Source organism: Alligator mississippiensis, chromosome 14, assembly GCF_030867095.1.
Source record: "Alligator mississippiensis isolate rAllMis1 chromosome 14, rAllMis1, whole genome shotgun sequence".
In the NCBI taxonomy this organism is placed as follows: Eukaryota; Metazoa; Chordata; order Crocodylia; family Alligatoridae; genus Alligator; species Alligator mississippiensis.
The window spans coordinates 11,170,536-11,183,214 of record NC_081837.1 but is presented as its reverse complement, the minus strand read 5'-3'; the positions used below and the strand labels follow the sequence as shown (position 1 = coordinate 11,183,214).

Here is a 12,679-nt window from a genome sequence, read left to right as displayed (position 1 = left end):
TAAACAAGGTTGACAGGTTAATTTGCCACAGCAGACAGATCTCTCCTCTTTGCTTCCTTATGTTTCCCCTGTTAGTGATCTTCATTCATCTTCCCATTATCAAAAAAGACAAGATTATAGACCTTGAGAGTTATGTCCTTTCTTTATTTTATTGAAAAGGTATTTTCTAGAAATGAAATTATTATTCCCATGTTATCAGTGCCCTTTGAATCTTCTTTGATTTGATGTTTAGAGAGAGGTCATATTGGTGAATTTATAAATCATACAAGATGTTGTTTTCCCGTTGTTGTATATTTTATCGAATGATTTGGTTCCATGTCTAAAGTACTGTCTAATGCAAGCAGGAGCCGTGCAGGATGTTGTCTGTGTCTGCAAGGTTGATTATATTAACTTTTCAAGCATAATGAGAAATTCACTGTTTAAGAGTACGGGCAAATTATCACATTAAAGCAAGGTAACTGTTTGGCTGGAACTTAATGTGGAAGAGCTGATGTACTGTGACTGTTTGTATGCCTGCAACTACTCTGCAGTAGGAGAAAGCTGAAACATAGCATCATAGCCCTGATTCATTTAGGGGTAAGCTGCCCTGTTTTAACTTTCACTTGTTACATGGCACTTGTGGGCACTCAGACAGGTCCCGCGTACCATCTGCTCTGCAATAAGGCCCTTGCCCCAGCTCACTCGCTTTAATTTGATTGCTTGTCTCTACTCGCCATTCAGTGAAAAAGTTATTTTTGAAATGTGTGGGCAGCAATCACCTTCTCCTAACTGACAGACTTTTGCTGGTTTGGCTTTTTTTTTTCTTTTCAGTTCCCCACACCGCAGTGTGCTTCACGAGAGGTCGATGGAACTATTTTATACCTTGCCATCAAACGCAACATGGAGCTCAATTATGGCTTATTGTGATTAAAATAGATTACTTCTAGGCCAGAGGCTCCCAAACCTTTTTTTATTGCATGCCCTTTTCCAGATTTACCAGCTGCCCACAGACCCCTACCAGCATCTGTTTTATATTTTTAACCCCTTAAATGCTAATTGTTCTTATAAAGAAAATTGAACCTGCCCTTGCAGAATTGCTCCCGCGTGCTCCCCAGAGATGTCTTGTGTACCCATAGGGGTACGCATACCACAGTTTGGGAACCCCTGGCCTAGGCCACTTGTGCCTGTCAGATTGTGGAAGGACCTTTGCCCCTACTTACAGACTTGTACCCCTTGAGGGGCAGGTATAGTTGTAGTATCTGCAGTTGGACTAGCATAAAAATTGCTCCCTTTTTGGGCTCCAAAGTCTGGGAAGGAGCTAATTATCTTCTACACTAGTTAATGAAGCTATCTGGCCCCTGAGAGGGGAGCAGATGCAACCATGAGGCAGCCTGTGCATTCTTGGTATAGGGGAGGGAACTTCAGATGTATAGTAAAGGCTGTTTACAGCCTTCTCCAAGTTCCCTTGGGATGGTATATTTTTGCTCTACCTCTTAGGCTAACCAGTTTGCATATCCTATAGCCCAGATTAAAAAATGCCTTTAAGCCCATATGAACCTAAACCTATTCAGAAAAGCACTTATGGTCTATTCTGCCCCTCACTGAAATCAGTGCCACTTTCTGTTGATTTCAATGAGCATTGTGTCAGGTCCTCAAGCATTTGCTTAACTTGAAAGCCCTTATGCATGTGTTAAAAACAAGGATGATTTTTCTGAATTAGGGTCTATACTTTGAGCCCAAAAAAACCCACTTTAGCTCTTCAGGGCTATTTTAAGGTAAACCATCACATTCAGAGAATGGTGTCCCATTCTTAATATGCCTGCAACATGCCCGTCTTAATAACATGAGGGTATTTTGTTTCTTTATTAGTACAGTGGAGGTATTCATGCTGCTATATTTAAAGTTCTTGACAGCTTTTGCTATTAGGAGTAACAATCTTCAAAGATCTATAACTTGGTTTAAAAGAAGGGGGAGAATGTTAATGGGCAAAAAGTCTGGCATGCAGGGTCTCCAGTGGGGCCTGTGTATTTCTATAACTATTTTTTAAATTATTTGAGCACTAAAGTATTATTTCTCAGAATGAAGTGACCTTAAAACAGGTGTCATTTGCATTTTAATATTTTGCAGGCTATTAGCCCAAAACATTGACAAAGGCATTTTTTGGTTCTTACATCTACCTGGACTTTTATTAGGTCTTGAAAACCAGCTATTAGCCATGCACATTAACTTGGTCATAACTTTTTAATATGCATATTTATACTATTGTAATAGTCCTTACTCTGAGTTGGCACAGTATTAAATATTGATTTATAAAGTGTAACATGCTGCAGAATTACTGTTAAGATCTATTGGTTCAATATAATGCATTTTAAAATTCATTCAATTGGACCTGCACAATTAATCAGCAATCTGTGTTTAGGGAGTTCTGACAGCACCGATAATTGGAAATTTGATCGTTTTTTTCACCCTATAAAAGTGTCGCAGAGTAGTGATCGCTAAAAATACATGTCACCCCCCCCCCCAAAAAAAAAATCCCATATTTTTGTAGAAGGGGTGTGAGATTGCTTGTTTCCAGGACAGCAATCTAGATAAGATTTTTTTTCTCAAAAAAAGTCAGTTAGACCTATTCTAATACTATGTACATGGAGGTCCTATGGTACTAAATCCTGCTTTGCATTTGTGGTGCAAATTTTGAGGCAGCTAGCATTCGTTAGATTTTAAGATGTACTTACTTCACTCTTAACTTTGTTCTCTTCAGTCCCTCACATGTCCAGCTCCACCTGTGTTTGCAGTCTTAGATCACTGCTAAGGACCAATCTAGGAACTGAAAATGGGGTTTCCTCGTTAGATCTGATTGGTGGTTTGTCACAATCTTAATGGTATCAGCTCATGATTCCCTTCATTCATTGTGAAGGGATATGTTAACAAAATGCATTTGTAAACAGGGACTGAAACATGTTTAAATTAAGTGTGTGCTTATGTGCTTTGCTGAATAGGATTGGACTTAAGAATATATATAAAGTTAAGCACAGACTGAAATGGTTTGCTGATTCAAGACTTCCTAAAAACACCAGTTTGAACCTGAGATACGATGTTTTCTGTCTGTCTGTCTCTCTCTCTCTTTCTGTGCCCTTTGCTTCCTCTGCACCTCTGTTCATGGTGCCAGAAGCTAGTACCCGGTTAATACCATTTCCTATTAAGACCTCTTCCCACTTCTCTTGTGAACACACTGCTACTGCATTATGATCCAGAGGGTGATTTTAGGATGGGCTTTTTCAAGCTGCGTTTTCTGTTTCAGAAACAGATGCAGTCTGATCCGCATAAACTGGACTTTGGCCTGAAGCCTGAGTTCCTAAGCAGGCCACCAGGCCCTAGCCTCTTTGGAGCCATTCACCACCCCCATGACCTGGCCCGGCCTTCAACTCTCTTCTCTGCAGCCAGTGAGTACTGCAAGATCAAAAATTCTTCTTATGGAGTTCTAGCTGGAATGCTGATCTTCTCGGTGCTAAAGGAAATGGCCAATCTCCTTTGTGCCGTAAGCTCTCCATCAAATAATAGTCTTTGGATGGGTGGGTGGGTGGGTATGTGTATAATGTATTTGCGATCTTGTACATTTAAAATCAGGAACCTGGTATCTGTTAGGTCCTGGTATCTGTTACAGATCAGGTTTCCTGATATCTGTTTGTGACCCTCACCTGAGAAGAGAGAACTAGCTAGTCAGTCTGCAGGGAATAGGGTAACTTTTCCTCTTTACGTGACTTGACATTTTCACAGACCAAAGAGTTAAGCCACGGATAGTGCAGTTCATCAACTGAGCTCTGTATTTAGGAAGCCCTTTTTCTTGGCTTTGTGTTTTTAGGTGGTGCTCATCCGGCTGGGACTCCTTTTGGCCCTCCTCCCCATCACAGCAACTTCCTCAACCCAGCTGCTCACTTAGGTAAGTGAGTGACTAGCTATGGATTTTCATTAAAGGATTAACTGAGAATACCACAGGGAAATAATGTACAGGCATGCTTTGTGTCCTTGCCAAGTTCCAGTTTGAACTATTCTGTTCTCCTAAATACCCACTGAAAGTGACAACTGCCCAAGTTGTTCTTTCCTCGGTAGCCCCAGTTCTTCTCTAGTGGCGCGTGGAGCATTGTTAAACAGCAGCCACCCATTACCATTCAAGAATAGTGGCATACTGTTGTTTGGACAAAGGCTCTGGCAGTCGCTTAAAATTTAGAAAGCAAAATACAAATTTCAGGCCATTTTAAATGCAAATAGCTACAGCGTTGAAATCATACCTGGCAAATAGTTGAAAAAAATATCTGCTGGGAACTTGGAGCAAAATGAATGATTTTTCAAAAAGACAAAGGTGATTAGGCTTCACTGCAGTGTTGCTTACAGGAGATTCAGTTTTGTTTGTCAAAAAAATAATAAAAGGTATAACGGCTAGGCCTCCATTTGTGCAAGCAGGGATTTGAAACAAAAAGGTTTTTTTCAAGTCATTAAAAGTTTCTACAACCTTTCCAACACAGTAATACGGCATGCTGCCTTTTGGAGAATCAGTCTGAGTAGCTAATTTGGTCTTGCATTTCTGGGGAAGGGGGTGTTTGGGAGGATTAAAGTCGCCACATTTGTGGAGAAGTAATACCTGGGAGTTATCTGATAATCCCATGCTTGAGAGCTGCTACTGGCAGTTTGCAGAGGCTAGGGATTAATGTTTTGTCCCTTTGGATGCATTATTTGGCTTCTAATTTGGAGGAGCAGGGTAGAGTTTTTTCCTCCTTTCTTGTGAAGCACTGGACATGGGCCACAGCTAGAGGTGAGAGATTGGCTAGGGTGCAGTGGTGCTCTGAATGGTACTGAGAAACCATTGGTATTGATTTGGAGGAGGGGCTAGGGACAGTGCGCATAAACTGCTTTCAAAATGGCCAAAACCGGTTTAAGACAAACCTCAGTGGATGTAGTATCAGACTTAACTGATTTAGGTTAAATCCGTTTATTGAACTTCTGTCCCAGATCCCCTCCAGATTCAAGTTAACTCAGTCCCCCAGCATCCCAGGATGCTTTGCACCTCCTCTGCAAACCCCAGCTCACAGGGTGGGCCCAAGCTGTCTGCTCCAGTCCAGCAGGGAGGTCTGCTCTAGCGCCCCTCAGCTTCTGACCTGGGCCACTGCAGGCACGTGGCTGCATTTCTGGAATCAAAACTGAATGTCTGTTCACTTGCTTATCAGTTCAGTCTATGCAGTTTAGACTAACCTCTGAAGACTGAATCAATTCAGCCTTTGGCTTTTGACTGTCTGTACTTAGCTTTGGAGTCGAGAAGGAATTTTCCCTCTGATCTTTCGGATCTACTTCTTTGGATCATCAAGCATAGCTTACCTGTTAAATTCCTGCCTAGGCAGTGTTAACACACTTGTCTCCCCTTCTCTCTTCCTGTAGCCCTTTGAAGATTTTGTGCTGGGTGTTTGCTGCTATGTTGTATGTGCATCTAATGTGGACGTTCTTTTGGAGCCTTTGACGAAACAGTTGCCATCAAACTTTGGGGACTGGACTAGATAGCCTAGATCCCTTCCAGTCCTTTGTTCCTGTGCCTGTCCTTCTGCACTAGCAGCTGTTTGCTTGCTTCACAAAAGACACTGGGTTTGATTCTCTGTTTGTGCAGACAAGTATTAATCAGAGTTAATTTCATAGAAGTCACTAGACTTCTGCCAGCATTAAAGTGAAGAGAAAATTGGATGTATAAAGCTTACCAGTGTCTTGTGTGCTTTAGCTGCTGGAAAACTGATTTTAATCCTTTTTCAAAGTATCCATAGGTTTTCATAGACAACATTAACAAATTATTTCAGCAGTCTCCACTTATGTCCATGCCATGGATTAGTACAATAGTATATAGGGACACCCTGTCATTTTTGACACTTTGCTTGTATCCTGAGCATGGTGTAGAAGACACAGCTGGAGTGTGGCTTGACAATGTTATTTAGGATGGTCAGTACCATGCTAGCCAGCCAGGAACATTTTCTGAGGGCATGTGAAATAGAGATGGGAATGGAGCAAAATAAAGACTCTTATATAGCCTTTAGTTAATTAGCTCCTACTCCCTGTAGTGCAGAAGGTCCAAGATTATGTATTCTTTGAAGTATTTTTCTAAACACTCTTGTCTTTTGAATGGTGTTCAACTAGTGATAGATGTGGACTTGGTTTTCATGCAAACACAATGCAGTTGGGTAATGCACTAATATCTTATCATAGTTATTATTGTGTTTGTGTGTTTCAACTGCTTCTGTTTGATTCCAGAGCCTTTTAATCGACCAACTTCATTCAGTGGTCTTGCTGCCGTGGGTAGTAATGCCTTTGGAGGACTTGGGAATCCAACAGTTAGTGAGTAACGTCTTTCTGTATGATTTCCTGTTCATTGTGTGATGCAGAGTGTTGAGTGAAGATGGTTGTTTGCTGTATCTTCAGCAGTTACTACTTAGATCATGCAGTCATAAAGGCATTGTTTTTTTGAAAAGCAGCCTTTATTTGTGAAGGTACAATTTTATGCTAGTTTGGATTAAATTTATCACCCAATGGTGACCTTACAACTTTACTTTAAAAGACAGAGCAAGTTGGAAGCCATCTATTGAATAAGCCTGTGAAGGTCTTAACAGCTTAGTTTTAATGGTCAAGGTGGTTAATGCATACTGCTTAGCTGTAATCTGTATCCAAGGATAGGATTTTTTTCTCTCTCTGATTACTGATCCAGAACATACGCTGGAAAAGTTTACTAGCCCCATGTCTATTGGTAGTGAAAATAGTTGTTGATGTTCCCTGGTCTGGCTATTTAAAAAAAAAAAATCAGTCCTTAAAAATCCCATCATTCTTCGTACTGTCTTGCTCCTCACCCTTTGTATGTTATGATTTTAGTCTGTAGAATTATATATATGATGTGTGCGTTTGTGTGTATTATATATAATATTACATATACACACACATGCACACACACTCACATTTTACATGAGTTCAGGACTGCGTATATCAAGTCCTGTGCCTTGAACAGGTATAACTTTCATTTCCTGCTGTAACCAAAACATTTGGAATGTGGAAAATGTCAGTTTTATCCTGATTCTTTCCCCTTTTGTACGCAGAATTTTCCCTTACGGTTAAAACAGCTGTCAGATGCCTGTCCATTGTTAGGAATGACACCCTCTAATGAATTTCTGTTAATCTCCTTTCCTTTTCCAGCTCCCAATAATATGTATTCATTTTAACTCTGAGTGCTGTAAAAGTTGTTTTGGTAAGTACCTTCACTAGAGCACACCTTTTTCTTAAACCTTTTTGTTTTCCACTTCACCATTTCAGCACCCAACTCAATGTTCGGCCACAAGGATGGCCCCAGTATGCAGAGCTTTAGCAACCCTCACGAGCCCTGGAACCGACTGCACCGAACTCCTCCTTCGTTCCCGACCCCTCCGCCCTGGCTGAAGCCAGGAGAGCTGGAGCGCAGTTCATCTGCTGCAGCTCATGACAGAGATAGAGATGTAGATAAACGAGACTCATCTGTTAGTAAAGATGACAAAGAAAGGTACGAAAGAACACTTCCAAGAATTGTCTAGTTCGAAGCGTGGGGCTCTGTTCAGTGTTTAACCCTTCCCAGCCTGGCACGTTGTTAAAGCTTAGCTTCAGTAGCAGAACTAACACAGTCCTTGCAAATAGTGTTAGGCTGATAATGCAGAAGAGATGCTTCCTGTACAGATGCTTCCTAGAAAATGCTCAGTCTGATTCACCTCTCATTTCCTCCTGTGTTAATTGGAAGCAGCTTTGCTGAGGTAGGATTCTGCCAGTGTCACAAGTGACCTGGGCCTTAGAGGGCATGCTTACAAAAGATTTCTTTTCGGGTGCTGAAGTAGTAGATAGATATCTGACAATGGAGTTAGGCACTTTTGAAATCCCATCAGGCACCTAATTACACCCTGGAGAACCTAAATACCTTTGTAAATCTGATCCTAAATGCATTAGGTACTACAAAAAAAAAAAAAAAGGACAGGAAAGGGAAAAAAGCCCTGACTAAAGGGACCATTCTTCCATTTGCAGCATTTAAAATAAAAAAAATGCAGCGCTGGAAAAAGCTCAGGTGTGCCATGCTTCAATAATACAGCAAATTTCAGTTTTCATTCAGTCCATTAAACCTTCCTCGAGTCCTTAAAAATGAAATCCACACATTTGCATTGCTTTTATGCATTTCAGAGCTCACGTGTAATTTACTGCCTTACATGGATTTTCACGCTCGTGTAAACCTGTCCAAGCTGGAAAGGGTTAACAAACAGTAAAACCTGGTCAATTTTTTAAGAACTGTTCCCATTATACAGTGACATCAATAATAAATCCTATTAATATTTAAACTTCAAATTACAAGTTTGTCAGCTGGCAAGTGTTATATCTTGCTTGACAAACATATAGAGGCCCAATTCAGATTTTAAGCTGTAGTTGACTAGCTTTCCTGTCAAATTGGCTTCTTATTTTACTGCATAATGGCTATTTATTTCTAATTTTTTTAAAAAGGAGTATTTAGGGGATGTGCTTTGCAGAAGTTATACTAACATATTTAATATTCTAAAAGAAAACTTTAAGAGCTTTTTGAATAAGTCAAGCTACAGATCTTTTCACCTACATTTTCCATTTGAAATATTTTCCATTTGGTAGTATACGCTCATTTTTTTTCAACTCTAATTTTAATTCTGCGGAAGTAATTACTATTGCAAATTAAGGACTTAGTCCTGCAAACCCTCAGGCTTGTGTGTAACTATGGGCTGTGGCTGGCAAAAATCGTTATTGACCATATGGGTAGATTGTAGGATGGCATGGTTATTTCATTGCTATTTTGTTGTTTTGTTACAATGTATCTTGCTAAAGAAACTCACTTAAAAATGTGCTCCTTACAGGTTGCTTTTGCATTGCTCTGAACTCCATATCATAGTTCAAAACACCTTTCTTTTTTATTAATCAGCCTGATTTGAGAGCTTGAAAAAAGTTAAGCTTCATTCATACATCATACTTTTGCACAATAACAGTTACCACATCTATCCAAGTAAAATACGGCTTTCGCTTATCTAGTCCAATGATGTATCATACAGAGAGATGGTGATTTTTTTCAAGACTTATTTTTCAATATAGTAACATAAATACCTGTACTTGAAGATGCCACAGATCCCACTCTGCAACCCTGTCAGATAGATACTTCTATTGCCGCTGCCCACCGTGGTATCTGAGCACCTTGCATACTCAAACTTAGCCTAATAATACCCCCTTGAGGGCAAAAGAAGTATTAACCCCATTTTACTGTTGGAAATCTGAATTCAAAACCCAATTTGGGTTTATTTGCCCAACTCCTACAGTTAGTCTGTGGCTTTGCTGGGATTGTGTGGCTGTCACCTGAGTTGCTGTGAAGCAGCTTAATATTGAAACTGTTTTTGGTGTTGTACAGAGTTTAAATCTGATCGGAAGAAAGTATCAAATAGCACAGAGACATCATGTTAGCTTGATTAGGTACATAACTCTTGATACTGATCTTAGTTATATCAGTGTAAATTAGGATTAATTCCACTGGAGTCAGCTGAGTTGCATTCGTATGAAACCTGCATAAGTAAATCGCTGCCTTACCCAATATTTGGTATACAGTTATGTTGTAATGTAGTCTACTTTTTGTCCTGTAGTATTTTTGCCACATTTTTGTTGAGAAATTCACCACTCCCAAATGGCACTCAAAAAAGAGAAAAAAGCAGCTCACGGACAAGATGATCGTTAACAATAGTTGATTTCAAATGCACCACACAGGAGTCTGTGTTCTTGAAGACAGCATGGATGGGGATATGATCCTGGAAAATAAAAATATAAGAGATTTACCGACTCCCTTAGTTACATAAAATACACAGATATTATTATGAGAGTTATCTGGCAAGATATAGTATGTGTCTTCAAGATGCATCATGTTTAGTAGTAATCAAAATACTTTTCACATTCACTCAAGTATTATTGTGTCATTACACATACAGGAAAATTGAGGTACAGAGACCTAGAGCCATAGAAAATGAGGGTGAGAAGGGACCTCAAGAGGTCATATCTATCTAGTCCAACCCTCTGCGCAAAGCAGGACCATCCCCAACTACATCCCAGACCTGGCCTTATCTAGCCAGGTCTTAAAAACCTCCAAGGATGGAGATGCCACCACCTCTCTAGGTAGCCTGTTCCAACGCTTTACTTCCCTCCTCATGAGAGAGTTTTTCCTGATATCTGACCTAACCTTCCCTTGCTGCAACTTGAGACTGTTGCTCCTTGTTCTGTCATCTGCCACCACTGACAGCAGTCCAGCTCCATCTTCTTGTAACCCCCTTCCGGTAGTTAAAGGCTGCTATTAAATCCCCTCTCAGTCTTCTCTTCTCCAGACTAAATAAGTCCAGTTCCCTCAGCCTCTCCTCAGAAGTCATGTCTTCCAGCCCCCGAACCATTTTCATTGCCCTCTGCTGGACTGTCTCCAAGTTGTCTACATCCTTTCTGTAGTGGGAGGCGCGAAACTGGACAAATGCCCAAGGTAGTTTAGTAAGCCTGTGACAACCTGGGAGTAGAACAAAGGTTAATTGACTTCCAGTTCTAGCCACTAAGCTACACTTTACTTAGATGACTTACATAATAATTAATAGCATTGTGAGATGACTTCATCAATATCTTTGGGTTGCTTAATTGGGTAGGACAGAATTGCCAGAAAAAAAAAAATGTTTAATTTGGTTGTCTGAAAGAATGCTAATGAAATATTTGGGGTTATTTAATCATGCAAGATGCTTGCTGTACTTTCTAATTATTTGTACCCTATTTAAAATATATAAATGATGCAGCAAATTGACTTCATGTCAATTAAAGAATTGGATAAAAGTTCCTCTCATAAATAACTGAAACAAATAGCCCCCTCAAATCACTCCCCAAAACAAAAGTCTGTATAATGGGAGGTAGGCATCTCTGAGGGACATGAAAGCTGGAAAAAGGAGGACTGGTGTATGTGACAGTATTCTGTCAGAAACTGATACAGCTGATGCAGCTCTGCTTGCAACCCTCCTGTATGGAGGACTTCTGCTGACTTGGCTTCTGTTGTCTGGGGGGAGAATACAGCAAAGCCAGCAGAAAAATCTGTTCATTATGCACCATGTCTCCACTAGAGGGGTCTGATGCCATAGATCTGGCCGCAGAGTTACAGGGGCAGCAGTCCTGTAATCTAGCCTGCTTGCTGATGTTTTTAAAAAAAAAAAAAAAAAAAAGCAGTGCTTTATTTTAAACTTGGCACGTCCCCATACCAAGCCCAGCACATACCCAGAAGAGGCAGTGCATTAGTTGGACCTGGCTTGCCTGACATCTGTAGAGACTGGGAGTTTACTGGGGCTTTTTGGTGCTTTTATCTAATAGGTGATTGAATCAACTTTAGCTAAAAGTGCCAAAAAGCCCTGCTGAAGTGCCTGAGCTATAAATGCTGCAGAGCCGGGTCAAAGTAACATGCTGATGCTTCTGGTAAATCACGAGTTTTTGTTTTGTTGGGTTTTTTTTTTAATATCTGCAGGCAGCTATAGAGCCAAGCTGGGGAAATAAAGGAACCAAATCCTGATATACAAATCAGGATTCAAGGAGCTGGTCTTAGCTGTTGGTACAGAGCATGAAGGAGATGGGAGCCAGGAGCCAAACAATATAGGACAAAGTAGATCAAAGTAATATCGGAAATTGGCATCAGGCAATAAATCTGTAACTAGAGCAGACGGTAGGCTCTCAAAGAAACGTTGCGGAGCAGCTGCGTTCTGCGCTATTCGAAGTTTCAGTGTAGCAACTGGAGTTTCACAGAGCTGTGAGCCTATCTAGAAACAGAGGCAGGGATGCTTGCGGTCTGATTTGTGTTCAGGAAGTTGCATGCAGGTGAAAAGATGGCCTTTTGGCAGCGATGGCAAAGCTGCTGCTATTTGGCCTTCAAAAACCAGCCTTTGTCCATAAGCAGGCACCCTAGACAGTATACCTTAAAAAGAGAGGCAAGCAAAACTTAATTGCTGGGGTAGATGGCCACTCCAGCATCTGCTCTGGTTGTGTCCTCCAGCCAGCCAGCATTATGTATCTTGCCTGGCATGTGCTATCCTCATCCAGGCCCCAGTCATGGGTAGGCACTGAGAAAGCAGAGAGACTGCATCACTGAAACCTGATAATCGAGAGATGCAGATGCGTAATGGGGCTGCACCACAGACTGCCTCGTTGCCCGTGTCATTCACGGGTTTAACAGCAAAGAACTCTGCAGTGTTCATGGGAGAGAGCTGTTACCACCAATGAGCACTTGCCCAGCACTGACTCTTCTCGTGGGTCTTGTTACAGAGATCCACAAAGGGATTTAGGCACTAATTCCCATTGACATCACTGAAGTGCTTACCATCAATAGGATCTAGGCATCTAAATACTTTTGTGGGTCTGGCCCACAGTAAGTAGTGAGGTTGTTCCATTTATTGCTGGCAGCAATTGCAGCAGGGTCAACAGTTCTTCAAACATGAGAGGAGATCATTTTCTAATGCAGAGGTAATCAACTTTTTCCAGCTGTGGGCTGGACTGACGCACCCTGGGTCAAAGGCAGGCACTCGTACCCTGCTGCAGCTCCCACTCACCCCGGTGGTAGCACAGGGAGATCTCCCACCACTGGATGCCACCAAAGCCTCTCATC

The 12,679-nt window shown here is 41.1% G+C and overlaps 1 protein-coding gene across 11 annotated transcripts in view; it reads left to right on the top strand.

The window, feature by feature from the left end:
- The window catches only part of AUTS2 (activator of transcription and developmental regulator AUTS2), a 984,419-nt gene that overhangs the window by 967,604 nt on the left and 4,136 nt on the right, over nucleotides 1–12,679 (top strand). For all 11 annotated transcript variants that reach the window (XM_019493307.2, XM_019493306.2, XM_014608106.3 and 8 more), the window contains 4 exons: nucleotides 3,278–3,419; nucleotides 3,839–3,916; nucleotides 6,262–6,345; nucleotides 7,309–7,531. In XM_019493307.2, the coding sequence (XP_019348852.1) occupies nucleotides 3,278–3,419; nucleotides 3,839–3,916; nucleotides 6,262–6,345; nucleotides 7,309–7,531 (527 nt within the window). The remainder of the gene's footprint in view (nucleotides 1–3,277; nucleotides 3,420–3,838; nucleotides 3,917–6,261; nucleotides 6,346–7,308; nucleotides 7,532–12,679) is intronic.